Source organism: Pseudophryne corroboree, chromosome 2, assembly GCF_028390025.1.
Source record: "Pseudophryne corroboree isolate aPseCor3 chromosome 2, aPseCor3.hap2, whole genome shotgun sequence".
NCBI lineage: Eukaryota > Metazoa > Chordata > Amphibia > Anura > Myobatrachidae > Pseudophryne > Pseudophryne corroboree.
Window position 1 is genome coordinate 840,846,126 of NC_086445.1, and position 26,757 is coordinate 840,872,882.

General features: G+C 46.4%; 1 protein-coding gene across 3 annotated transcripts in view; it reads left to right on the plus strand.

The window, feature by feature from the left end:
* Positions 1-26,757, plus strand: part of SMS (spermine synthase) — a 376,994-nt gene that overhangs the window by 212,816 nt on the left and 137,421 nt on the right. For all 3 annotated transcript variants that reach the window (XM_063955771.1, XM_063955772.1, XM_063955770.1), the window contains exons 7-9: positions 11,626-11,715; positions 13,953-14,067; positions 25,749-25,828. In XM_063955771.1, the coding sequence (XP_063811841.1) occupies positions 11,626-11,715; positions 13,953-14,067; positions 25,749-25,828 (285 nt within the window). The remainder of the gene's footprint in view (positions 1-11,625; positions 11,716-13,952; positions 14,068-25,748; positions 25,829-26,757) is intronic.

Here is a 26,757-nt window from a genome sequence, read left to right on the forward strand (position 1 = left end):
ATTCAAAGATAAACCTAGATATACAAACATTATTTCTTATTGTCTAAAAAAAAAGGTATTATTAGTAGGCCCATCTGTTGTAAAGATGTTACCTAAGCAGTGTCATGTTTCCTGTGAAAACCCCTATCTAGCCCCTTTGTTTTGTTCTATACATTCTAGTTACTTCACTTTCTGTCTTTGGCGCTTGCAATACATCCAAACACTGAAGTAGTTGGACAGCCACCACTACATTGCCCATTTATTTAAAAAAATTAACATAATAGAGTAATGCCTAGAGCAGTGCGTGATGATTTTTTGTGTGGTACAAGGACCAGGAAAACCTTAAATAGTAGTTATGGTATTGGGCAAAAAAGAAAATTGTGATTAGTGTCCATATGTACTGTGTACAAGGCATATTCTCCTTTATATGGTGCACCAGTGTTGTTAAAACAACGTGACAATTAACATTTTCTCTTAATTTGTAGCTTCAGAATATTAATGACTTCACTTTATCTCTCCCAAAGGTTAGATACATTTCCCCCACAATATGTGAAGTTACTAACAATAAATTCCAAAAGCAAAGAAGGCTATTTCTCTTACGTCCTAGAGGATGCTGGGGTCCATATTAGTACCATGGGGTATAGATGGGTCCACCAGGAGCCATTGGCACTTTAAGAGTTTAACAGTGTGGGCTGGCTCCTCCCTCTATGCCCCTCCTACCAGACCCAAGTTAGAAAATGTACCCAGAGGAGCCGGTCACAGCTAAGGGAGCTCCATAGGAGTTCTTTTAGTTTTATTATTTTTAATAGAGTTTAGGCACAGGGAGGCTGCTGGCAACAGCCTCCCTGCTTCGTGGGACTAAGGGGGGGGGGGGGGGAGTAGTGTCCACCCTGCGGGGTCTGAGCCACTTACTCCGCTGACACTGAGCTCCGGAGGGGATAGAACTATCGCCGCCACAGGGGATCGCTCACCCCAGCAGCATGCCGCAACCCCCTACAGAGCCAGAAGATCGTCGTGAGTTCGTCACCGGCCCCCCTGACAAGCGGGGAGCCAGTGTGATGATGGCGGCAACAGGGTAGGGAGCGCGGTATTAACCGCGCTCCGGAGCTCAGAGGCACACTGTGCGGCGCTGTGAGGGGTACCCTGAGCCAGCGCCTACACCCTGCACTGGTCAGCAAGCCTGTCAGGGTCCCTGGATCTCAGCCAGCATATACCTCAGGCCAGTATAATCCTTGTGAAGAGCGGGAAGATGCGCAATCTCCAGGGGGTGGAGCTTCTCCTCAGAGCGGACCCAGCAGCGTTCAGCGCCATTTTCTCTGCCTGCAGTCTACAGCGCTGTCCCTCCACATCAACTCCAGCTATCTGTACGGTACCAGGAGGTTGTAGAAGGGGAGGGGAGGCAGTGTGTTTACTGTGTCTACCTATTAAGGAGCACAGTCAGCGTGAGGTGGGGATTCCCCTGTTCCTCAGAAGCGCTGTGTGTGGGTTGGCTCCAATCTCTGTGTCTCTCTGCCATTCTTGGGGGGGGAAACTCTGTCTGCCATTGCCGCCATGTGTGTATGTGGGGTGTGTGGGGATTGCAAGCAGCCATGTCCAGAGACTCTGTATCATATGCTGCAGATGATATATCTTCTGAGGAAGATCCCATTCCATGTAATCAGGATTGCACTGTTGTAGCGCATATCTCGGCTAGGAAACCGGAGTGGTTAGCCTCTCTTAAGGGGGTTATTTCTCAGATTTCTGAAAGTGTTGCACAGACTGAGAATGTTACTCAGGCTTTACAGTCCACTATGGCAGTATGGTCCGGTTCTGTTCCCTCGGGCCCTTCTGCGGTACACCCTCAAAAACATGCTCTTGCCCAAATTACGCAGGATGACACGGATACCGATTCTGACACTGCAGACGGTGATGGAGATGTGTTGAGGGGGGCTGCATCACTTGCTAAGTGGGTGCAGTTGATGATTGCGGCCATGAGAGATGTGTTGAATGTTGTTGACGCAACTCCTGAGCAGGTTGAGGAGGCTTACTTTAATAATACTAAGTAAGCCTCGCTAACCTTCCCTGCATCTAAAGATTTAAATGCTATTTTTGAAAAATCCTGGGAAAACCCAGAGAAAAAATACCAGATCCCAAAAAGGGTTCTGGTCGCTTTTCCCTTTCCTGAGGAAGATAAGAAAAAATGGGAAATCCCGCCTATAGTTGACGCATCTGTCTCCAGACTGTCAAAGAAGGTGGTCTTACCTGTCCCATGATCTACCGCATTGAAAGAACCGGCAGATTGCAAGGTTGACACTACGCTCAAGTCCATATAGACGGCTTCAGGGGCGATACTGCGGCCTACTATTGCCTGTGCATGAATTTCTAAAGCTATAGCAAAGTGGTCAGGCACACTACTGGAAGACTTGGCTATGATGGATAAGGGTGACGTTGAATTGTTTTTACGTAACATACAGGATTCTGCGGGATTTATGGTAGAATCCATGAAGCACCTGGGTTCCATGGCTGCAGGGATCTCCTCCATGTCCGTCTCGGCTCGCAGGGGTCTCTGGCTGCGCCAATTGTCTGCGGATGCGGAATCCAGGAGAAGTGTGGAGAACCTACCCTACGCAGGTCAGGCTCTCTTTGGGGAGGCACTGAATGCGTGGATTTCCACAGCAACCGCAGGTAAGTCTCCTTTTCTTCCCTCAGATGCACCGGCTACGAAGAAACCTTTTTCTCCCAATACGTCACAGTCCTTTCGGCCCGCTAGGACTAGAAAGAACAAGCCCTCTAACACCTTCTTTAGAGGAGGTAGGACTAAATCCAAAAAACCTGCACCTGCAGGTTCCCAGGACCAGAAGTCTACTCTGGTGCCTCAAAATCCTCAGCATGATGGTGGACCGCACAGCCTGGAGGTCGGTCAGGTGGGAGCAAGACTCCGGCATTTCAGCCACGTCTGGGTGTCGTCCGGCCTGGATCTCTGGGTGCAGGATATTGTGTCCCGGGGATACAGGCTGGAGTTTCAAACTCTTCCACCTCACCGATTCTTCAAATCAGGCTTGCCAGCTTTGCTGGAAGACAGAGCTATTCTACAGGAAGCTGTCCGAAAATTGGAACTGTCGGAAGTCATTGTTCCAGTTCCACCTCATCAACAAAACAGGGGTTACTATTCGAACCTTTTTGTGGTACCGAAGCCGGATGGTTCAGTCAGGCCAATTTTGAACTTGAAATCATTAAACCCTTATCTAAGGGAGTTCAAATTCAAAATGCAATCTCTGAGGGCGGTGATCTCAGGTCTGGATGAGGGGGAGTTTCTGGTGTCCCTGGACATCAAGGATGCGTACCTCCACATTCTCATTTGGTCGTCGCATCAGGCTTATCTCAGGTTTGCACTGTTAGACAATCACTATCAGTTTCAAGCACTACCATTCGGTCTCTCCACAGCACCAAGGATCTTCACCAAGGTGATGGCGGAGATGATGGTTCTCCGTAAGCAGGGGGTGAACATAATTCCATATCTGGACGACCTGCTGATCAAGGCACCGTCCAGGGAGAAGTTGTTACAGTCCATTGCCCTCACGACGCATCTGCTCAGGGAGCACGGTTGGATCCTGAACCTTCCAAAGTCTCATCTGAAGCCGACAAGGAGGCTGTCTTTCCTGGGGATGATCCTCGACACTGAGGTGCAGAGGGTGTTTCTCCCGGTGGAGAAAGCGTTGGTGATACAGTCAATGGTCCGGGATGTCTTAAAGCCTGCCCGGGTATCGGTTCATCAGTGCATCCGTCTTTTGAGGAAGATGGTGGCCTCCTATGAGGCTCTGTAGTACGCAAGGTTTCATGCTCGGTCCTTTCAGCTGGATCTCCTGGACCAGTGGTCGGGATCTCACCTACACATGCATCAGAGCATACGTCTGTCGCCGAAAGCAAGGATTGCACTTCTCTGGTGGCTACAACTGCCGCACCTTGTGGAGGACCGCAGGTTCGGGGTTCAGGACTGGATCCTTCTAACCATGGATGCAAGTCTCAGAGGTTGAGGAGCAGTCACTCGAGGGGACTCTTCCAAGGAAGGTGGTCATGTCAGGAATCCTTTCTTCTTATAAACATCCTGGAGCTAAGAGCTGTGTACAACGGTCTTCTTCAAGCAGTACACCTTCTACAGGGTCAGGCTGTTCAGGTGCAGTCGGACAACGTGACCACGGTGGCCTACATAAACTGACAAAGCGGAACGAAGAGCAGAGCTGCAATGTCAGAGGTGGCAAGAATGCTCCTCTGGGCGGAAAGACACGCAGTGGCGATGTCAGCAATCTTCATTCCGGGAGTAGACAACTGGGAAGCGGACTTCCTCAGCAGGATGATCTCCATCCAGGAGAGTGGGGCCTCCACCCAGAAGTGTTCGAGGAGGTAACCGGTTGGTGGGATGTACCTCACATAGACATGATGGCCTCCCGCCTCAACAAGAAGCTTCGGAGGTACTGTTCCAGGTCGAGAGACCCACAAGCAGTGGCGGTGGACGCACTGGTGACCCCGTGGGTATTCCAGTGAGTGTATGTGTTCCCTCCACTTCCTCTCATTCCAAGAGTTCTACAGCTTGTAAAAAGAACAAGGGTTCAGGCAATCCTCATTGCTCCGGACTGGCCAAGGAGGGCTTGATACGCGGATCTGCTGGATCTACTACTGGAAGATCCACGGCCTCTACCTCTTCGGGAGGATCTTCTACAACAGGGGGCGTTCGCTTATCAAGACTTACCACGGCTACATTTGACGGTATGGCGGTTGAGCGCCAGATCTTAGCTCGGAAGGGTATTCCGAGCGCGGTTATTACTACCTTGATACAGACTAGGAAGGGAGTAATGTCTAAACATTACCATTGAATTTGGAAAAAATATGTGTCCTGGTGTGAATCCAAGAAGTTTCCTGCAGTGGAGTTTCAACTTGGACGGTTTCTCCTGTTCCTGCAAGCAGGTGTGGATATGGGCCTGAGATTGGGGTCACTAAAGGTCCAAATTTCTGCGTTATCCATTTTCTTCCAGAAACAATTCGCTGCCCTCCCTGAGGTTCAGACTTTTTTGAAAGGGGTTCTGCACATCCAGCCTCCCTTTGTGTTGCTGACAGCTCCCTGGGACCTTGACATGGTGTTGCATTTCCTGCAATCGGATTGGTTTGAGCCTTTACAGGAGGCTGAGGTCAAGTTTCTCACATGGAAGGCTGTAACTTTGTTGGCCTTGGCTTCTGCACGACGTGTGTCGGAATTGGGGGCTTTGTCCTGTAAAAGGTGTTCATTCAGAGTTGTTCGCTTGCTAGCTGCTTTTAGCAGCATTGCAAACGCTAGGCCGCTGCTCTCTGGGAGTGTATCTTAGCTTAGCAGAATAGCGAACGAAAGATTAGCAGAACTGCTACTAAATAATTCCTTGCAGTTTCTGAGTAGCTCCAGACCTACTCCTAGATTGCGATCACCTCGGTCTGTTTAGTTCCTGGTTTGACGTCACAAACACGCCCTGCGTTCGGCCAGCCACTCCCCTGGTCTCCAGCCACTCCTGCGTTTTTACCTGGAATGCCTGCGTTTTTTAGCACACTCCCTGAAAACGTCCAGTTTCCGCCCAGAAACACCCACTTCCTGTCAATCACACTACGATCACTCGAGCGATGAAAAAACGTCGCTCGAGCTTGTTTTGTTTTCTCCAAAGTTTTGTGTTAAATTACTGAACGCATGCGCACTGCGTACCATGCGCATATGCATTTTCCACCTAATCGCTCCATTGCGAAAAGCGGCAACGAGCGAACAACTCGGAATGACCACCAAAGTCTCTATTTGGTCTTCCATGAAGATTCTGCGGAACTCAGGACGCGTAAACAGTTTCTTCCAAAGGTTGTGTCGGCTTTTCATATCAACCAAGCTATTGTGGTGCCAGTGGCTACTGACTCCTCAATTGCTTCAAAGGCCTTGGATGTTGTGAGGGCTTTGAAGATCTATGTGAAGAGGACTGCTCATCAAAGAAAATCGGACTCTCTGTTTGTCCTGTATGATCCCAAGAAAATTGGGTGTCCTGCTTCTAATCAGACGATTTCTCGCTGGATCAGGTTCCCTATCCAGCATGCTTATTCTACGGCAGGATTGCCGTGTCCGAAATCTGTTAAGGCCCACTCTGTTTGTAAGGTGGATTCTTCCTGGGCGGCTGCCCGGGGTGTCTCGGCTTTACAGCTTTGCTGAGCGGCTACTTGGTCTGGGTCGAACACGTTCGCTAAGTTTTACAAGTTCGATACTTTGGCCTCTGAGGACCTCAAGTTTGGTCAATCAGTTCTGCAGGAGCCTCCGAGCTCTCCCTCCCATTCTGGGAGCTTTGGTACATCCCCATGGTACTAATATGGACCCCAGCATCCTCTAGGACATAAGAGAAAATAGGATTTTAATTACCTACCGGTAAATCCTTTTCTCGTAGTCCGTAGAGGATGCTGGGCGCCCGCCCAGCGCTTCGTTTTCCTGCTGTGGTTACTTGGTCAGTACTGCTTTGTTCTTACTTAAGTACTGAGTTATAACTTGGTTCAGTAATGTTATTCAGCTGTTGCTGAGTTTTCCGGCTTGGTTGCCAGGTTTGCCTTGTTTGTGTGAGCTGGTGTGAATCTCGCCACTATCTGTGTAAGTCCTTCTCTCGAAGTATATCGTCTCCTCTGGCACAGTTTCTAGACTGGGTCTGGTAGGAAGGTCATAGAGGGAGGAGCCTGCCCACACTGTTAAACTCTTAAAGTGCCAATGGCTCCTGGTGGACCCGTCTATACCCCGTGGTACTAATATGGACCCCAGCATCCTCAACGGACTACGAGAAAAGGATTTACCGGTAGGTAATTCAAATCCTATTTTTAACGTTTTCGTGACAATACTATGCATGCAAAGCAGTACATTTTAGAAATCAGGTGATTATCTTTTTCAGGGTACTGTACATACGCATGTAGAATGGGGATCTCGACAGCTGGTATACCGACAACTATTCTCCCACTTGGGGTGTCCACGACCCCCTGGAGGGAGAATAAATAGCGTGGCACGCGTGGCAAGCGTAGTGAGCCCGCAATGGGCTCTTTTGCACTCGCCCTGCTGCCCGGCATTCTGTCGGTCGGGATACTGGCACCGTTATGCTGGCCGCCGGGATCCCGACTGCCGGTCAGACGTACTACACCCCATCGAATGATATATATGTGACTCTCCCACTCCCCATATACATACATGTCTATATGTATGTATATGTATGTATGTACACACATACATACATATATATATATATATATATATATCTCCATCAGTCCAAGCTTGCAGAATAATAACCAAGGCACACTGAGAAATTAGGCTTCATGTGCAGCATGAGTGTATTACCAAATTTATTGGTTATGTTAATAAAAGTACAGATGTGTCTTGTGTCTTTTCTCATTGTTGCTGAAGTCACGTTAAACAGCCTTTCTAGTCACGCCTAGTCGTGAGTGCGTTTACTAACTTGGGGCGGTGAATAGTATGCACAACAGACTGTTGATTAAAATTATATGAGGCATGCCTATACTCTGTGCACGGCTGGGGCTGTATCTGCATCCGAAATGCTACGTTACAGTGTTTTCCTGGAGGCTTATACCAAGGGTTTAAAAAAAGTAGAGGACTGAAACATTTTTCGAAGGAGGAGAAGTATTAGAACTCGAGGATACGCACTGAAACTGTAGGGAGGAGGTTCAGGGGAAATTTAAGCAAAAAATTTATTCACAGCACGGGTAGCGGATACGTGGATTAGTCTTCCGTCAGAGGTGGTAGAGGCTAAGGGGTATATTCAATTGAAGTCGAAAGCTGCCGTCTGTCGATAAGATGTCAGTGTTCAACTTTTTTAGGTCGGAAGGGGTTCCGACCTATTCAATCTAACCCCAAATTATTCGACAAGTTCAGGAATTCGACTTGGCTTGTGGATTGGTGGGATAGCTGCAGATCTGCGTGCTTGTGTCGAAAATGTGGCCCAAACCGACAGGTTATGGCCCCCTTTTTGACCATCTCAATTCAACGTTAAAAAAAGTCGAAGTGAGATGCGGGATCAGAGGCGGGGAGAGACGCGGGCAGACGGGGAGAACAGCGTGGAAGGATGTGTCACAGCCACCGCTCACAGCAGCGTCCACCCTGCTCCAGCAAGCGAGACCTCGCTTGCTGGAGCTGGGTGGACGCTGCTGTGAGCGGCGGCTGTAATGCAGGAACGGTGGATAGGCTGCTGTAACGCTGCTCTCCCCCGTCTACCCGCGGCTCTCCCCCGTCTCGGCTCCCGCATATCAATTCTACTTTTTTAAAGTCGAATTGAGATTGCATTGAATAGCCTAGGTCGGATCCATTCCGACAAATGAATATCAGAATGGATCCGACTTCAAATGAATATACCCCTAAGACAATAGAGCAATTTAAACATGCTTGAGATAGTCATATGAATATTCTTACAAAGATCTAAGGATCAAAAAGGGTTGAGATTACCTAAAGGATACAAAAAGGGGGCAGACTAGATGGGCTAAGTGGTTCTTATCTCCCGTCAAATTCTATGTTTCTATGTTTGTTTGTTTCTTGTGCGTTTTATTTGTATAGTGATGTGAATATGACACATTGTTATGGCAAAAATAAAAGACACCCAAAGTTAGAAGAGATGCATGGGAGCTGCCGACTCACGCCAGGCATCTCGCAGTGCATGGTGTATTGAGGCTAGATGTATGAGGACACATCTGTATATTCCACTCAAAAGTTGGCAAGCAAACATCTGTTGACCATATCTACCCATGGGGCAGATGTATTAAGCCTTTAGAAGTGATAAAGCAGTGATAAGTGGAAGGTGATAACGCACGCACCAGCCAGTCAGCTCCTAACTAATTTTTCAAATCCGTAATGATTGGCTGGTGCGTTATCACCTTACACTTATCACTACTTTATCACTTCTTTATCGCTTCTCCAGGTTAATAATGTACATCTGCCCCGTTGTACCATCGTGTACTCAGGGATAAGCAAAATAGCGACTGTTAAGCACCATACAAAGAGAGACACACAACTAAATATTTAGTAATTAGCACAAAAAAGTTCCAATTGTGAATTCACGGCCAGCACTTAACTCTGCCTGCCATCTTTACAGCACTACTGTAATGTGATAAAATTCTAGGTGCATTATTATCATTCATCACATATTACTGTTATGTATTAGATGTAAAATCGACTACTGTAAAAGCAGTTAATAGCAAAATATTATTTTACGTTCTAGATGTCTGTGCCAGTATTACTGCTGCAGGTTTGCAGAAAGTGCCTCTGGCTTTCCTGAGAATCATAGCTAAGTAGTGATTATGTGCAGCAGTGTGGCAATGGATTTCAACGCCCGTGGCTCTGAAGGATTTTACACTATCAATTTAAGTTGCAAGAACCATAAGCAATGGATACTTAATTCTAATCACATTATTTACGTAGCTTTCTATATAATTTAGACCCAAACTGGATAATGTCATTTTTGTTTTCAGTTGTAAACTTGATATGGAGTACCAATCAGCTTCAGTTATTATTTTATAGCAGTGATTGTAAGATTGAGTTGCAGTGATATATAGAAAATCACAATTTCTTAGCATTTAAAGAGGGGGTATTCCATTATCTGTAAAATTAAGGTACCCCAAAATCGCATACATTCCTTCATACCTTTATGGGGTATGCAGAAAAATCTACAATGGTGGAGTTTGCCAGTTGCCTTAGGGGGTAATTCAGATCTGATCGTAAATGTCTAAATTTAACACATCTACGATCAGTTTCTCAGACATGCGGGTGGACGCCCAGCACAGGGCTAGTCCGCCCCGCATGTTTGGCTCTGACCCCCCCTCCCCCCCCCCCCACACACACGGGTGAAAAAGCATCGCACAGCGGTGATGCCTTTGCACCTGCTGAGCAGCTCCCTGCCAGCGCAGCCACCTGCGTGCTGGCAGGTGGCTACCCGCCACGTCCCGTGTTGCAGCGTCTGCACGTGACATCACACAGCCGCCGCAGCCTGCTCCCGCAGCGGTCCAGACACGCCTGCGTTGTCCGGACCGTGCCCCGCCAACGGCGTTCTAACGCCGTTGGCATGCCCCCTCCCGTCCCGCGAACGCCTCTGCCTGTCAACCAGGCAGAGGCGATCGCAGCCCTGAGATGCTTTTAGCATCTCACTAGGCTCCCGGGGTGCGCATGCGCAGTGCACCTGCTGTGCAAGCGCACTCCGCAAAGGGCTTCAGACTGCGATCCACTCTGAATTAGGTCCTTAGAAACAGGCAGAACAACAGCACATTGTGTCTCCTGCTGATGATTAAATACCCCCATTAAAAGAAAATAGTTTATTAATACAGTTTCACAAAAATATTATATCGAGTTGACTTCACATTAATAATATATTTTTACACATTCTTAAAATAAAATAGAATGACCTATCGTTAAAAAAGAAGCTAAAGTATTTTGCACAACAGCTGTAGAAAAAGGTTCAATTTAGGGGCAGCTCTCGTTCTGCATTTTCCAACACCTCAATAGGCTGCAAACAGAAACCAGCTAGGAGAATTTATCAAGGCTAATCCTGGGCATACACAGTAAAATAACATGCCTGTCATACCAACAGACATTTTGGGGGGCATATAATAGGGTGTGAGAATCAGGAAGTGAGAGATTTTGTGAGAGTTCTCTTGTTTTTTTAAAAGGTTGATTTTGCCATGTAAATGATTGCCACTTAAATAAAAGAACAAAGAGAACGCTCACAAAATTTCTGTTTTCCCGATTCTTACATTCCCCCAGAATCTGACCAGATATCTGGCACATACACAGTAAGATCTCTCACAGTGTAAGTCACCTGATATCGGTCCTCCGCCCCCAGGGAGGAGATATTTCCCCAATCCTACCTATGTGAATTAGGCGAATTAGCTGTGGATTCACGTGTTTTGTCGAATTAGCGGCCAATTCCGACAGGATTTTGGCCCGTTTTCGACAATGCTGATTTGACTTAAAAAAAAAAAAAGTCTGAGCAGAAATGTCAGAATTGCCCGCTAATTGAATACTGAACTATCGGATCTTCTCCGTTGGAGAGGATCTGACAGTCATTGAATAGACCCCTTTATCTCTTTATAACCCCTGTTCTGGCAGGCTGCTGGACTTAATTGAATCTGCCCCTTAAATGTTTTCCTAATGCATTGTATTGCTTATATTTAAAGGCCTGGGCACAGGCAATAGATTTGTTGAGGAGATACCCTAAACTGATTGTAAACAGTGGATGTAACATACCTTTGTTGGAACCCGCCCCCCCCCCCCCCCCACACACACACACACACACAGACACAAAATGTGTGTGTTTAGAATGATAAGGAGCGAGATTTACTGCTTTAACTCCATATAAAGCATTGATATTTCATGACTTTTATATTTCAAGAGAAGCTGATCTATTGTTCCCGATCACCACTACACAAATCTAAAGAGGAAGAGAGAGTAGCAGTTGACAGGTTTAGTGATTGAGTCAGTAAAACCGCTGCTCCCTGTCATTCAGCGTAGATGTGATTCCCATACTCAGCTGTAACTGTGATCCACAAAATAAATTACATCACCATTGGAGCCAGACTGTCAGGGATTCCCATTATATTGTCATGTGTCACAAACAAATATTCACACCTTAACATCTTTCAAACATAGACCAAATGGTGATCGACGGATGTAGACAGCATATGCGGAGAACGTGTGGTGATGTGTTAGACAATCTCAAAGGCGACTGCTATCAGGTATCTATCTATCTATCTATCTATCTATCTATCTATCTATCTATCTATCTATCTATCTATCTATCTATCTATCATTAATGTTTATCTAGAGTACTAATACATATATGACATTTACATTGTATATATTACTGATAATCTGTTAATATTTGTAATAAGATCTTTCAGTTGAAGTGGAAGATATTTGTTATGTTCAAAAGAGACTTACAGAAGAATTTTCCATACAACAGACCCCAGATTGGCTCATAACAAAGATCAATATTTAAAATCAACATGCAAAGTCAAATATATCAGTCTCTTAGAAAAAAAAAAAGAAACAGTATATTTGGTTTCGCTACTCACTACTCAGCAGTCTGACCATGCTACTGCTGGGGAGCACCACACACAGACAACAACTCCCAAGGGAAGTTTCTCAACCAGTGCAAAGGCATATATATATATATATATATATATATATATATACTTCCAGTGTTAGCCGGCACTCACAACCAGGGATCAGCTTGCTCCGGTGCCTGTTTAAACAGCATAATATCGATCCAGATGGAACGGCACTCGGAGACCATGAAAAGTGGAAAATTTATTTCACGTCATTAACGTTTCGGGGCAGCAAGCCCCGTCCTCAGAATGAACACAGCAGAAAAACAAGTGCATATACTTACCCATTTAAATAGAACCCCACACAGCCGGCGTCGCAATCCTTCACTTCCGCCGTCGCGTCTCCTTCACCCTGCTGCATCCGCCGCGTCATTTCCGTGCACAGGGCTAGCGGTTACCAGGGGAACGCGGGCATGCGTTCCACCACAGGCCAGCGCTGCGTTCCACGGCTAGCAGGCGTGGGGAGCTCAGTCAGGGAGGGATCTGCGAGGGGAGAAAAAAGGGATCGGAGGCGCCCGCATCAGACAACAGTGCAACTACTATGCCTCTATACAACAGTGCATAGATACATAACAAAACATGCAACTAAATCAGTAATATTAAAAAACATATACAGAATCTGAGAAAGGATGCAACAACAAACACCTGCAGCACCGTGCAGAGAGAGTTAGATTTGGGTGGGTTATTTTATTTCTGTGCAGGGTAAATACTGGCTGCTTTATTTTTACACTGCAAATTAGATTGCAGATTGAACACACCACACCCAAATCTAACTCTCTCTGCACGTTATATCTGCCTCCCCTGCAGTGCACATGGTTTTGCCCAACTGCTAAAAAAAATTCCTGCTGCGATCAACTTGGAATTACCCCCTTAGTGCAGACTGTTTATTCAATTTGAAAACAGTAACAGGTCCACGGACAAATTATAAAGGACTCGTACCATATAGCACACGCTGTGGGCTGGTTACCACACGATTCAAGAAAATTCCACTGGCACAAACTGCATACCCGCTGGCCGCCATCTGGGACCACACACCGCGCCGCTGGCTAAGGTGTAGCTGTGACTCGTCGGGAAACCTCTCTGGATCAGACAGTGGGAGCAGCTGCACAGGTGGACACAATGCGCGTCCACCTGTGCAGCTGCTCTTTCTAGCGCTCGCCCCGCTGCCGGCATATTGGTGGCCAGTATCCCGCTGTTGGGATCACAACAGCCAGGATCCCGGCTGCTGGTAAAACATACGTTTTCCTATGGTGGCATGTGCAGTAAACTTACAGTATATAGAATAAAATCATAGAGATGACCAGTTCCTTTATAGCACCTCCTTTTGGTGCTTAATGTGAATGAGTCAGTATGTTTCACTCGCAGTTGATGTAGAGAATAAAAGTTTGTAGAGTTGAAAGTTCTAGTTAAATATAGAGAATTCTGTGTAAATGATAAACAGGCTTACGTTTATCTAGAGCGGGTGGGGCATAATGGCGGTGTGCAAGTTCACAGTGTCCGTACTTTTAAGGCTTTTTTGCTAGATTCTATATTTATAGTCTCTTACCGGCAGCGCGATGTACAGCACAGGCGCCAGTGCTAAGATGCGCCTGTAGTCAGATACCGACTTGTGCAGAATGGATCTCTTCATCTACAAGACAGGGGACACAGCGGGGTTGCGTTTCACATGTGACGCGACCTGGCCAGGTAACATACTTCTGGCTCCGGTCGCCTCACCTGCGACTAAGCCATGCAAGTGGTTAATAAAGTGGCTGCTAAGTGGCTGCTAGGAGAAATCTCATTATGGTGTTTATCATATTCCCTTACAGTGTGTTTATGTTACCAGGCCTAGAATAATCATGGTTGTGTCTGTGTGCCTTCATCAGGTGTTGGTTGAAGATTGTATTCCTGTATTGAAGATGTATGCCAAAGAAGGACGAATGTTTGACTACGTGATTAATGACCTCACTGCAGTCCCAATCTCCACATCTCCAGAAGAAGGTGGTTTTATTATTATTTTTGTTTGATACCACGGGGGAAATTTACTAAGGTGGGAGATTTTTAGAACTAGTGATGTTGCCCATAGCAACTAATCAGATTATATCTATTATCTGCTAGAAGCAGCTAGATAAATGGTAAGTAGTATCTGATTGGTTGCCATGGGCAACATCACCAGTTCTAAAAATCTCCCACCTTAGTAATTTTACCCCCATGTTTCTGATTTATAACTATTACATACTTTGAAGAAAAAAAAATCATTAATTGGTAGCTCTTTTGTTGCATGCTCCAAAAATGAGTGCATACAAATGTGAGAATGCAGAGTTGAATACCTTTGAGATGTACCTGTATTTATGACTAGAGAGGTGGAACAGGGAGTGTTCTCACAAAGCCAAAATTCAGTATGGGCGCATACATGCAAGACCAGTATGTAAGACCAGTATGTAAGCATACATATTTCCCTGTTAAGATGCATATCTCTTGCACTGCAGTAGTATACAGAAGGTGCAAGAAGTGCATACAGATGTAAACCAGATGCATATGCTGCCCATGCAGAGATATATGCATCATTAGATCAGTATATGTGCGGAGATATGCTATTTTTCTTTGCACTGTTATTTGAAATAATGTAAGTCTATTTTACTTCCAGCTCTGCCTGAGCCCCTGTACGTTCTAGAGCTACATACAGATGTGTCCTAATACACCTAGCCTGTCACGACTGAGCCACACTGAGCGGGATAGCGTGGCAGCTTTTTCTTTAAATTTGAATGCAAAGCAGATGCAGCAAAACACCCTTAATCTGTACCAGAGACACCGGGCGGCCATTCTTACTGCAAAAAAAGAATTTGTTTTAAATGTGCACAAGGTCGCCGCTGCAGCACAACTCATTCGCACACAGATGAACAAGTGTTGCATATAAAACGAATCAGTGCATTCTCGTGAAGCAGTATTGTCACATTACATTGTGGCTAAAACACACATTTGAGCAAAAAGACTCTCGGCACAAGCCGAGCTGCATGGGAACTGGCACATGGAGAAGGGCTGTTTGACGAGACTGCAACAACAATGTATGAGGACACAACTATATGTTCATTATTTTATATATTACAGTATACAGGTTGAGTATCCCATATCCAGAATGCTTGGGACCAGACGTATTTTGGATATCGGATTTTTTCGTATTTTGTAATAATTGCATACCATAATGAGATATCATGGTGATGGGACCTAAGTCTAAGCATAGAATGCATTTATATTTCATGTACACCTTATACACACAGCCTGAAGGTCATTTTAGTCAATATTTTTAATAACTTTGTGTATTAAACAAAGTGTGTCTACATTCACGCAATTCATTTAAGTTTCATATACACCTTATACACACAGCCTGAAGGTCATTTTAGCCAATATTTTTAATAACTTTGTGTATTAAACAAAGTGTGTGTACATTCACGCAATTCATTTAAGTTTCATATACACCTTATACACACAGCCTGAAGGTCATTTAATACAATATTTTTAATAACTTTGTGTATTAAACAAAGTGTGTGTACAATGAGCCATCATAAAACAAAGTTTTCACTATCTCAGTCCTACTACAAAAATTCCGTATTTCTCTGACGTCCTAGTGGATGCTGGGACTCCGTCAGGACCATGGGGAATAGCGGCTCCGCAGGAGACAGGGCACAAAATTTAAAAGTTTGACCACTAGGTGGTGTGTACTGGCTCCTCCCCCTATGGCCCTCCTCCAAGCCTCAGTTAGGTTTTTGTGCCCGTCCGAGCAGGGTGCAATCTAGGTGGCTCTCCTAAAGAGCTGCTTAGAAAAAGTTTGTTAGGTTTTTTATTTTCAGTGAGTCCTGCTGGCAACAGGCTCACTGCAACGAGGGACTTAGGGGAGAAGAAGTGAACTCACCTGCGTGCAGGATGGATTTGCTTCTTAGGCTACTGGACACTAGCTCCAGAGGGACGATCACAGGTACAGCCTGGATGGGTCACCGGAGCCGCGCCGCCGACCCCCTTGCAGATGCCGAATAGAGAAGAGGTTCAGAAACCGGCGGCAGAAGACGTCTCAGTCTTCATGAGGTAGCGCACAGCACTGCAGCTGTGCGCCATTGCTCTCCGCACACTTCACACCAGCGGTCACTGAGGGTGCAGGGCGCTGGGGGGGGGCGCCCTGGGCAGCAATGTAATATACCTATTCTGGCTAAAATATATCACATATAGCCCCTGGGGCTATATGGATGTATTTAACCCCTGCCAGGTTCCAAAAAAACCGGGAGAAGAAGCCCGCCGAAAAGGGGGCGGGGCCTATTCTCCTCAGCACACAGCGCCATTTTCCTGCCCAGCTCCGCTGCGAGGAAGGCTCCCAGGACTCTCCCCTGCACTGCACTACAGAAACAGGGTAAAAACAGAGAGGGGGGCACTTATTGGCGATATTTATAATATTTGAGCTGCTATAAAGGGAACACACTTATTAAGGTTGTCCCTATATATATTTATAGCGCTTGGGTGTGTGCTGGCAAACTCTCCCTCTGTCTCCCCAAAGGGCTAGTGGGGTCCTGTCTTCTATCAGAGCATTCCCTGTGTGTCTGCTGTGTGTCGGTACGTGTGTGTCGACATGTATGAGGACGATGTTGGCGTGGAGGCGGAGCAATTGCCTGTAATGGTGATGTCACCCCCTAGGGAGTCGACACCAGAATGGATGGCTTTGTTTATGGAATTACGGGATAGTGTCAGCACGCTACAAAAGTCGGTTGACGACATGAGACAGCCGGCAAACCAGTTAGTACCTGTCCAGGCGTCTCAGACACCGTCAGGGGCTGTAAAACGCCCTTTACCTCAGTCGGTCGACACAGACCCAGACACTGACACTGAATCCAGTGTCGACGGTGAAGAAACAAACGTATTTTCCAGTAGGGCCACACGTTATATGATCACGGCAATGAAGGAGGCTTTGCATATCTCTGATACTGCAAGTACCACAAAAAGGGGTATTATGTGGGGTGTGAAAAAACTACCGATAGTTTTTCCTGAATCAGAGGAACTGAATGAAGTGTGTGATGAAGCGTGGGTTACCCCAGATAGAAAACTGCTAATTTCAAAGAAGTTATTGGCATTATACTCTTTCCCGCCAGAGGTTAGGGCGCGCTGGGAAACACCTCCTAGGGTGGATAAGGCGCTCACACGCTTATCAAAGCAAGTGGCGTTACCGTCTCCTGATACGGCCGCCCTCAAGGATCCAGCTGATAGGAGGCTGGAGAATACATTAAAAAGTATATACACACATACGGGTGTTATACTGAGACCAGCAATCGCCTCAGCCTGGATGTGCAGTGCTGGCGCGGCTTGGTCGGAGTCACTGTCTGAAAATATTGATACCCTGGATAGGGACAGTATTTTACTGACTATAGAGCAGTTAAAGGATGCATTTCTTTATATGCGAGATGCACAGAGAGATATTTGCACTCTGGCATCAAGAGTAAGTGCGATGTCCATATCTGCCAGAAGAAGTTTATGGACGCGCCAGTGGTCAGGTGATGCGGATTCCAAACGACATATGGAAGTATTGCCGTATAAGGGGGAGGAATTATTTGGGGTCGGTCTATCGGATCGGGTGGCCACGGCAACGGCCGGAAAATCCACCTTTTTACCCCAGGTCACCTCCCAGCAGAAAAAGCCGCAGGCTTTTCAGCCGCAGTCCTTTCGTTCCTATAAGAACAAACAAGCAAAAGGACATTCCTATTTGCCCCGAGGCAAAGGAAAGGGTAAGAGACTGCAACAAGCAGCTCCTTCCCAGGAGCAGAAGCCCTCCCCGGCTTCTACAAAGGCGTCAGCATGACGCTGGGACCTTACAAGCAGACTCAGGGGCGGTGGGGGGTCGCCTCAAACATTTCAGCGCACAGTGGGCTCACTCGCAGGTGGACCCCTGGATCCTGCAGGTAGTATCTCAGGGTTACAGGTTGGAATTCGAGAAGTCCCCTCCTCGCCGTTTCCTAAAGTCTGCTTTGCCAACGTCTCCCTCCGACAGGGCGACGGTATTGGAGGCCATTCACAAGCTGTATTCTCAGCAGGTGATAGTCAAGGTACCCCTCCTACAACAGGGACAGGGGTATTACTCCACGCTATTTGTGGTACCGAAGCCGGACGGCTCGGTAAGACCGATTCTAAATCTAAAAATCTCTGAACCTGTACATACAAAAATTCAAGTTCAAGATGGAGTCACTCAGAGCAGTGATAGCGAATCTGGAAGAAGGGGATTTTATGGTGTCCTTGGACATCAAGGATGCTTACCTTCATGTTCCAATTTGTCCTTCACACCAAGGGTACCTCAGGTTCGTGGTCCAAAACTGTAATTATCAGTTTCAGACGCTGCCGTTTGGATTGTCCACGGCACCCCGGGTCTTTACCAAGGTAATGGCCGAAATGATGATCCTTCTTCGAAGAGAAGGCGTCTTAATTATCCCTTACTTGGACGATCTCCTGATAAGGGCAAGATCCAGAGAACAGCTGGAGGTCGGAGTAGCACTAACCCAAGTAGTGCTCCAACAACACGGGTGGATTCTGAATTTTCCAAAATCCCAACTGATCCCGACGACACGTCTGTTGTTCCTAGGGATGATTCTGGACACTGTTCAGAAAAAGGTATTTCTTCCGGAGGAGAAAGCCAGGGAGTTATCCGATCTAGTCAGGAACCTCCTAAAACCAGGAAAAGTATCTGTGCATCAATGCACAAGAGTCCTGGGAAAAATGGTAGCTTCTTACGAAGCGATTCCATTCGGCAGATTCCATGCACGAACTTTTCAGTGGGATCTGCTGGACAAATGGTCCGGATCGCATCTGCAGATGCATCAGCGGATAAAATTGTCCACAAGGACAAGAGTGTCTCTGCTATGGTGGTTGCAGAGTGCTCATCTGTTAGAGGGCCGCAGATTCGGCATACAGAACTGGGTCCTAGTGACCACGGATGCCAGCCTGAGAGGCTGGGGAGCGGTCACACAGGGAAGAAACTTCCAGGGCGTGTGGTCAAGCCTGGAGACGTCTCTTCACATAAATATACTGGAGCTAAGAGCAATCTACAATGCTCTAAGACTGGCAAAACCTCTGCTTCAGGGTCAGCCGGTGTTGATTCAGTCGGACAACATCACGGCAGTCGCCCACGTAAACAGACAGGGCGGCACAAGAAGCAGGAGGGCAATGGCAGAAGCTGCAAGGATTCTCCGCTGGGCAGAAAATCATGTGTTAGCACTGTCAGCTGTGTTCATCCCGGGAGTGGACAACTGGGAAGCAGACTTCCTCAGCAGACACGATCTGCACCCGGGAGAGTGGGGACTTCATCCAGAAGTCTTCCATATGATTGTGGTCCATTGGGAAAGACCAATGGTGGACATGATGGCGTCCCGCCTCAACAAAAAACTGGACAGGTATTGCGCCAGGTCAAGAGACCCTCAGGCAATAGCTGTAGACGCTCTGGTAACACCATGGGTGTACCAGTCAGTGTATGTGTTTCCTCCTCTGCCTCTCATACCAAAAGTACTGAGAATTATACGGCAAAGGGGAGTAAGAACGATACTCGTGGCTCCGGATTGGCCAAGAAGAACTTGGTACCCGGAACTTCAGGAGATGCTCACGGAAGATCCGTGGCCTCTACCTCTAAGACGGGACCTGCTTCAGCAGGGACCGTGTCTATTCCAAGACTTACCGCGGCTGCGTTTGACGGCATGGCGGTTGAACGCCGAATCCTAAGGGAAAAAGGCATTCCGGAAGAGGTCATCCCTACCCTGGTAAAAGCCAGGAAGGAGGTGACTGCACAACATTATCACCGCATTTGGAGAAAATATGTTGCGTGGTGTGAGGCCAGGAAGGCCCCGACGGAGGAATTTCAACTGGGTCGATTCCTACATTTCCTGCAAACAGGATTGTCTATGGGCCTCAAATTAGGGTCCATTAAGGTTCAAATTTCGGCCCTGTCGATTTTCTTCCAGAAAGAATTGGCTTCAGTTCCTGAAGTCCAGACTTTTGTAAAAGGAGTACTACATATACAGCCCCCGGTTGTGCCCCCAGTGGCACCGTGGGATCTTAATGTAGTTTTGGATTTTATCAAATCCCATTGGTTTGAGCCACTCAAATCGGTGGATTTGAAATACCTTACATGGAAAGTAACCATGCTACTGGCCCTGGCTTCAGCCAGGAGAGTGTCAGAATTGGCGGCTTTATCGTATAAAAGCCCATATCTGATTTTCCATTCGGACAGGGCAGAACTGCGGACGCGTCCTCACTTTCTGCCTAAGGTGGTTTCAGCGTTTCACCTGTACCAGCCTATTGGGGTGCCTGCGGCTACTAGCGATTTGGAGGATTCCAAGTTGCTGGACGTTGTCAGAGCATTGAAAATATATATTTCAAGGACGGCTGGAGTCAGAAAATCTGACTCGCTGTTTATACTGTATGCACCCAACAAGCTGGGTGCTCCTGCTTCTAAGCAGACGATTGCTCGTTGGATTTGTAGCACAATTCAACTTGCACATTCTGTGGCAGGCCTGCCACAGCCTAAATCTGTCAAGGCCCATTCCACAAGGAAGGTGGGCTCATCTTGGGCGGCTGCCCGAGGGGTCTCAGCATTACAACTCTGCCGAGCAGCTACGTGGTCAGGGGAGAACACGTTTGTAAAATTCTACAAATTTGATACCCTGGCTAAGGAGGACCTGGAGTTCTCTCATTCGGTGCTGCAGAGTCATCCGCACTCTCCCGCCCGTTTGGGAGCTTTGGTATAATCCCCATGGTCCTGACGGAGTCCCAGCATCCACTAGGACGTCAGAGAAAATAAGATTTTACTTACCGATAAATCTATTTCTCGTAGTCCGTAGTGGATGCTGGGCGCCCATCCCAAGTGCGGATTGTCTGCAATACTTGTACATAGTTATTGTTACAAAAAAATTGGGTTGTTATTGTTGTGAGCCGTCTGTTCAGAGGCTCCTACGTTTGTCATACTGTTAACTGGGTTCAGATCACAAGTTGTACGGTGTGATTGGTGTGGCTGGTATGAGTCTTACCCGGGATTCAAAATCCTTCCTTATTGTGTACGCTCGTCCGGGCACAGTATCCTAACTGAGGCTTGGAGGAGGGTCATAGGGGGAGGAGCCAGTACACACCACCTAGTGGTCAAACTTTTAAATTTTGTGCCCTGTCTCCTGCGGAGCCGCTATTCCCCATGGTCCTGACGGAGTCCCAGCATCCACTACGGACTACGAGAAATAGATTTATCGGTAAGTAAAATCTTATTTTCGGAATATTTAGGGGTATATGCAATTGCGGTCGAATTTCCGAAATTGTCGAATTTCTGACTTTTTCGCCAAAAAAAAAAAATCGACAATGCAATTCAGTACTTTCCGTCAAAAAAATTGACTTTCAAAATTCGACTTTTTGAAATTCGACTTTTGTCAAATTCGACTTTTCTGCAATGATACAAGTGCTGCAATTCGACCAAAGTATATTCAATTGAAGTTTGGAAATTCGACAACAGTGCTTTTAGACAGTAAATTCGTCATTTTCAATCCGCCACACTTTGGTGGGTGAAACTAATAAAAAAAATTTAAAACATGTTTTTTTTGTGGTTTTTTTCTTGGTAATAGCATATCTATTTATATTAGAAGGGATTAGGTACTTGGTTTGTCTTTTTTGGAGGCACAAGTATTATTTATATATTTTTAAAAATAATATTTTTTATTTTTTTTATTTTTTTAGATGGAATGGTAAAATCCCAGAAAAAAATGGCGTGGGGTCCCCCCTCCAAAGCATAACCAGCCTCGGGCTTTTCGAGCCGGTCCTGGTTCTAAAAATCCGGGGGAAAAATGGACAGGGGATCCCCCGTATTTTTAAAACCAGCACCGGGCTCTGCGCCTGGTGCTGGTGCAAAAAATACAGGGGACAAAAAGAGTAGGGGTCCCCCGTATTTTATACACCAGCATCGGGCTCCACTAGCTGGACAGATAATGCCACAGCCGGTGGTCACTTTTATACAGTGCCCTGCGGCCGTGGCATTAAATATCCAACTAGTCACCCCTGGCCGGGGTACCCTGGGGGAGTGGGGACCCCTTCAATCAAGGGGTCCCCCCCCAGCCGCCCAAGGGCCAGGGGTGAAACCCGAGGCTGTCCCCCCCATCCAAGGGCTGCGGATGGGGGGCTGATAGCCTTGAGAAAATGACATGAATATTGTTTTTCCCAGTAGTACTACAAGTCCCAGCAAGCCTCCCCCGCAAGCTGGTACTTGGAGAACCACAAGTACCAGCATGCGGGAGAAAAACGGGCCCGCTGGTACCTGTAGTACTACTGGGGAAAAAATACCCAAATAAAAACAGGAGACACACACCTTGATAGTAAAACTTTATTGCACATCTGCCGACACACACATACTTACCTATGTTGACACGAAGCAGTCGGTCCTCTTCTCCAAGTAGAATCCACGGGTACCTGAAAATAAAAGATAATTATACTCACCTGATCCAGGGTCCAGAGATAAATCCTCGTACTTGTCAAAACAACAAAACGAACACCCGACCAGCGGACTGAAAGGGGTCCCATGTTGACACATGAGACCCCTTTCCACGAATGCAGTCACCCCCGTGACAGCTGTCACAGAAGTGTCTCTTCAGCCAATCAGCGAGTGCAACGTCCTTGCACTCTGCTGATTGGCTCTGTGCGCGTCTGAGCTGTCAGACAGCGCATCGCAAAGCCTCTCCATTATATTCAATGGTGGGAACTTTGCGGTTAGTGGTGGGGTCACCCGCGGTCAGCGGCTGACCGCGGGTAACCCCGCCGCTGACGGCAAAGTTCCCACCATTGAAAGTAATGGAGGAAGCTGTGCGATGCGCTGTCTGAGCTCAGACGCGCACAGCCAATCAGGTGAGCGCTACGACGTGGCACTTCCTGATTGGCTGAAGGGACCTCAGTGACAGCAGTCACGTGGGGTCCCGGCATTCGGGGAAAGGGGTCTCATGTGTCAACATGGGACCCCTTTCGGTCCGGTGGTCGTGTTTTTTTTTGCCAAGTACGAGGATTTTATCTCTGGACGTGGATTTATCTCTGGACACTGGATCAGGTGAGTGGTTTTTTTTTCACAGGTACCCCGGATCGTCGGAGTCGAGACGTGGCAGTCGGCGTGTCAACATAGGTAAGTATGTGTGTGTCGGCAGTGTGTAATAAAGTTGTACTTGTCACGGTGTGTGTCTCCTGTTTTTATTTGGGTATTTTTTTCCTGTAGTACTACAGGTACCAGCGGGCCCGTTTTTTCTCTCCTGCATGCTGGTACTTGTGGTTCTCCAAGTACCAGCTTGCTGGGGAGGCTTGCTGGGACTTGTAGTACTACTGGAAAAAACAATATTCTTTCAATTTTGACAAGGCTATCAGCCCCCCATCCGCAGCCCTTGGATGGGGGGGACAGCCTCGGGCTTCACCCCTGGCCCTTGAGTGGCTGGGGGGGGGGACCCCTTGATTGAAGGGGTCCCCACTCCCCCAGGGTACCCCGGCCAGGGGTGACTAGTTGGATATTTAATGCCACGGCCGCAAGGCACTGTATAAAAGTGACCCCCGGCTGTGGCATTATCTGTCCAGCTAGTGGAGCCCGATGCTGGTGTAAAAAAACGGGGGACCCCTACTCTTTTTGTCCCCCGTTTTTTTTGCACCAGCACCAGGCGCAGAGCCCGGTGCTGGTTTTAAAAATACGGGGGATCCCCTGTCCAATTTTTCCCCGGATTTTTAGAACCAGGACCAGCTCGAAGAGCCCGAGGCTGGTTATGCTTTGGAGGGGGGACCCCACGCCATTTTTTTTCGGGTTTTTCCCGTTTCTTCACGTTTTTTTTATATCGCGGCAAAATCCGTCAAATCGGCCGTTTTTCGCCCGCGGGACTGTCGAATCCGTTTTCCATTGAATATGGTGAATTTCGGCAACCACTTGCCGAAATTGGACGGTCGAATTGTGTCGAATTTAAAAACGGCGATAATTTGCCGCGATTCGCCGCTAATTACATATACCCCTTAGTATTTCAGAATATTTGGATATGGGATACTCAACCTGTATTAAAAATATAAAAACTCTAATCGTATTGTAATTGTTTTCTAAGAGGAGAGCTTACCATATGTAATACCATCTTCCCGCTACCAGATTGGTGAGTGACAAACTTGGGCTTCCAAACAGTTTAGCAAAGCTTCGCTCAACTTGACAAGTGACATCACCAATAGCTACCTATAGCCAGGAACGTGTAGACCATCTCCCTGAGTGAATGCATAAAATAGGGTTTCAATCCCTAGGAACGTGGGTAGTCCAAAAGATTATACTTGTTGGTCCAGGAGCAGTAGCACAACATGGGTTTAGTGCCTCTTGCAAGCATCAGAACATCTTGGAGTCAATAAACAAACCAATCAAGTTTATCCACTGCCAATCACAAGATTTTAGTTATGGCCAACCTGGTACACTTCAAGGGCCTCTCACAACCCTTAATAACAGTAGTAAATTGCATAAACTAAACTCAGAATGCTGCACATGCCCTCAGATCACACATGTTTTCTAAAAAAAACCCTTTTAGACTTCTTACATATTACTCCAATCCCCTATTTACAGTATGCCCACATGCCACAGACTCTGCACATGCTTTCACTCACCCCTTACTTAGAGTAGCAGTGACCAACAAGTACTGTTCTAATTACTAAATCCCTCTGGATGCGTATAATAAATGATTACATTTCCTTAACTTGGAATTAATAAAGCATTTGTGAGTCAGCGTGGAGGGAGACTTCGTGTTCCAGAGCTTCAACCATAAGATATAGGCTTGCAGGCCACCTGTTGTTCATTCCTGATCTATGTTGGCAGGGGACGCAATTAATTTGTCGGCTGTCGGGATCCCGGCGGTCAGGATACCGACGCCGAAATCCCGGCACACAGGGGCTATTCCCACTCGTGGTTGTCCACGACACCCATAGAGTGTGAATAGAACCTGCAAGGGGACTCTTTGCACTCGCCCCGTTGCCGGCATACTGGCGACCAGGATGCTGCTGTCGGTAAATCATACTGATCCCCTTGGCAGACTGCACTGTAGTGTAGAAGGAAGTAAATAAATTGCTGATGCAGTGAATTCAATCTCTAACAATTCTTATTTGGGGTCCATGGATGTCATTCTGTAACTCACTCAACATTCATGTGGCAGTAGACTGTGCCTTATTAATAACCTTATTACTAAAAGCACATTACTTTCCACACTATTTATATGTATTGTTTTAAATGTGTGTGCCATTGTTCCCTATTATGTTACAACACTTCCAACAATGAAATGTATAATGCGAGTATTCAGACCTTGCTGACTTTATGGTTTGGTTCCTTTATTACTATATATGAGGTTGTCCTCATTTAAAACATATAACATATACATGCATGAATAAATGATTAAAAATGTTCAAACTGTTCTTGTGTTTATTGTGTGGATATCATCCCAATATGTACACTTGCATACTATATTGCACAACTTGCTTTCTAATGTGACTCTGATGCATATTACATAGATTCTCCACATGTGTAAAACACATTTGTATATTTCACAATAATGAATGAATCCCAGCAAATGAGTGTTAGCAGTGACCATCATAGCAAGTTGACTTTCCTGTGTCGCTAATCATATTGTCATTGTTTCTTTGTGATCTAGAGTCTACTTGGGAATTTTTGCGGTTAATTTTGGACCTTTGCATGAAAGTTTTGAAACAGGATGGAATATACTTTACTCAGGTAAATTTGGAAATTTCATTGTGGTTTTGTACCAGATATTCCATAATGCTTCAACTGTCAAACTGATTATGATAACTACATCTGTATTAAAAAAGATTCCCTAAAAAAAATTAACTGGGGGTGGAGTGCTATGGAGTTCCATAATTCTAAAGTTGTGTATGAATAATCTAATTCCCAATCTATTTTGATTATTCAAAAGTTACAAATGAACATTGCTCACTGCCTAGGACCAGTGAAAGCTCTCACCTTGTACTCCAGCTCGAGCCACAAGGGATATCCTGACAATCAGTGCTGACAGGCAGTGAGGGATATAAAAGTTAATGCTGATTTGACATATATCGTGAATAAATAAACCTCCCAATAATCAGACCCTCTAGTACTGATGTTTTCACTGTCCTTTGTCCCATTATTGTTACCCGCTCTATTATTCTTTATTGTCTGCCATCCCCCACCATGTTTTCTCTGTTTCTAGCCCCATTTTTATTTAAAATGATCTCCTAAGCACTACTTCAAGATACAACTGAAATAACAATGCATTGGCATTTATTTAAATCCATCATTGGCATCAGTGCTCAAGAAATGCTAGAACGTAATGTTACTTTACAGCTTCCCACTATCTCACTGGATACAGCAGCTGCTATATTTCTGTTAAGGCCGCAGAGCTGCTCAATCCCCCCCCCCCCCTACCCGACTCCCCACAACAGGCTTCCTCACCTTACTCTCTCAATTGATTCTTATACCTGTCTGTGACACAGGAATAAAGAACAGTGTAAGGAAGACTGTAGGCAGAGAATTAAGCAATGCTGTTGTAAGCAAGCTGTCTGTCCTTAGTGGCGCATGGTAGGTATCTTTGAAGCGTTTGTTATATACAGTAGCACTAGAAAAAGTTTATTGGTCAATGTTTTAAAATGTCTGCTGAGATAGGTGGG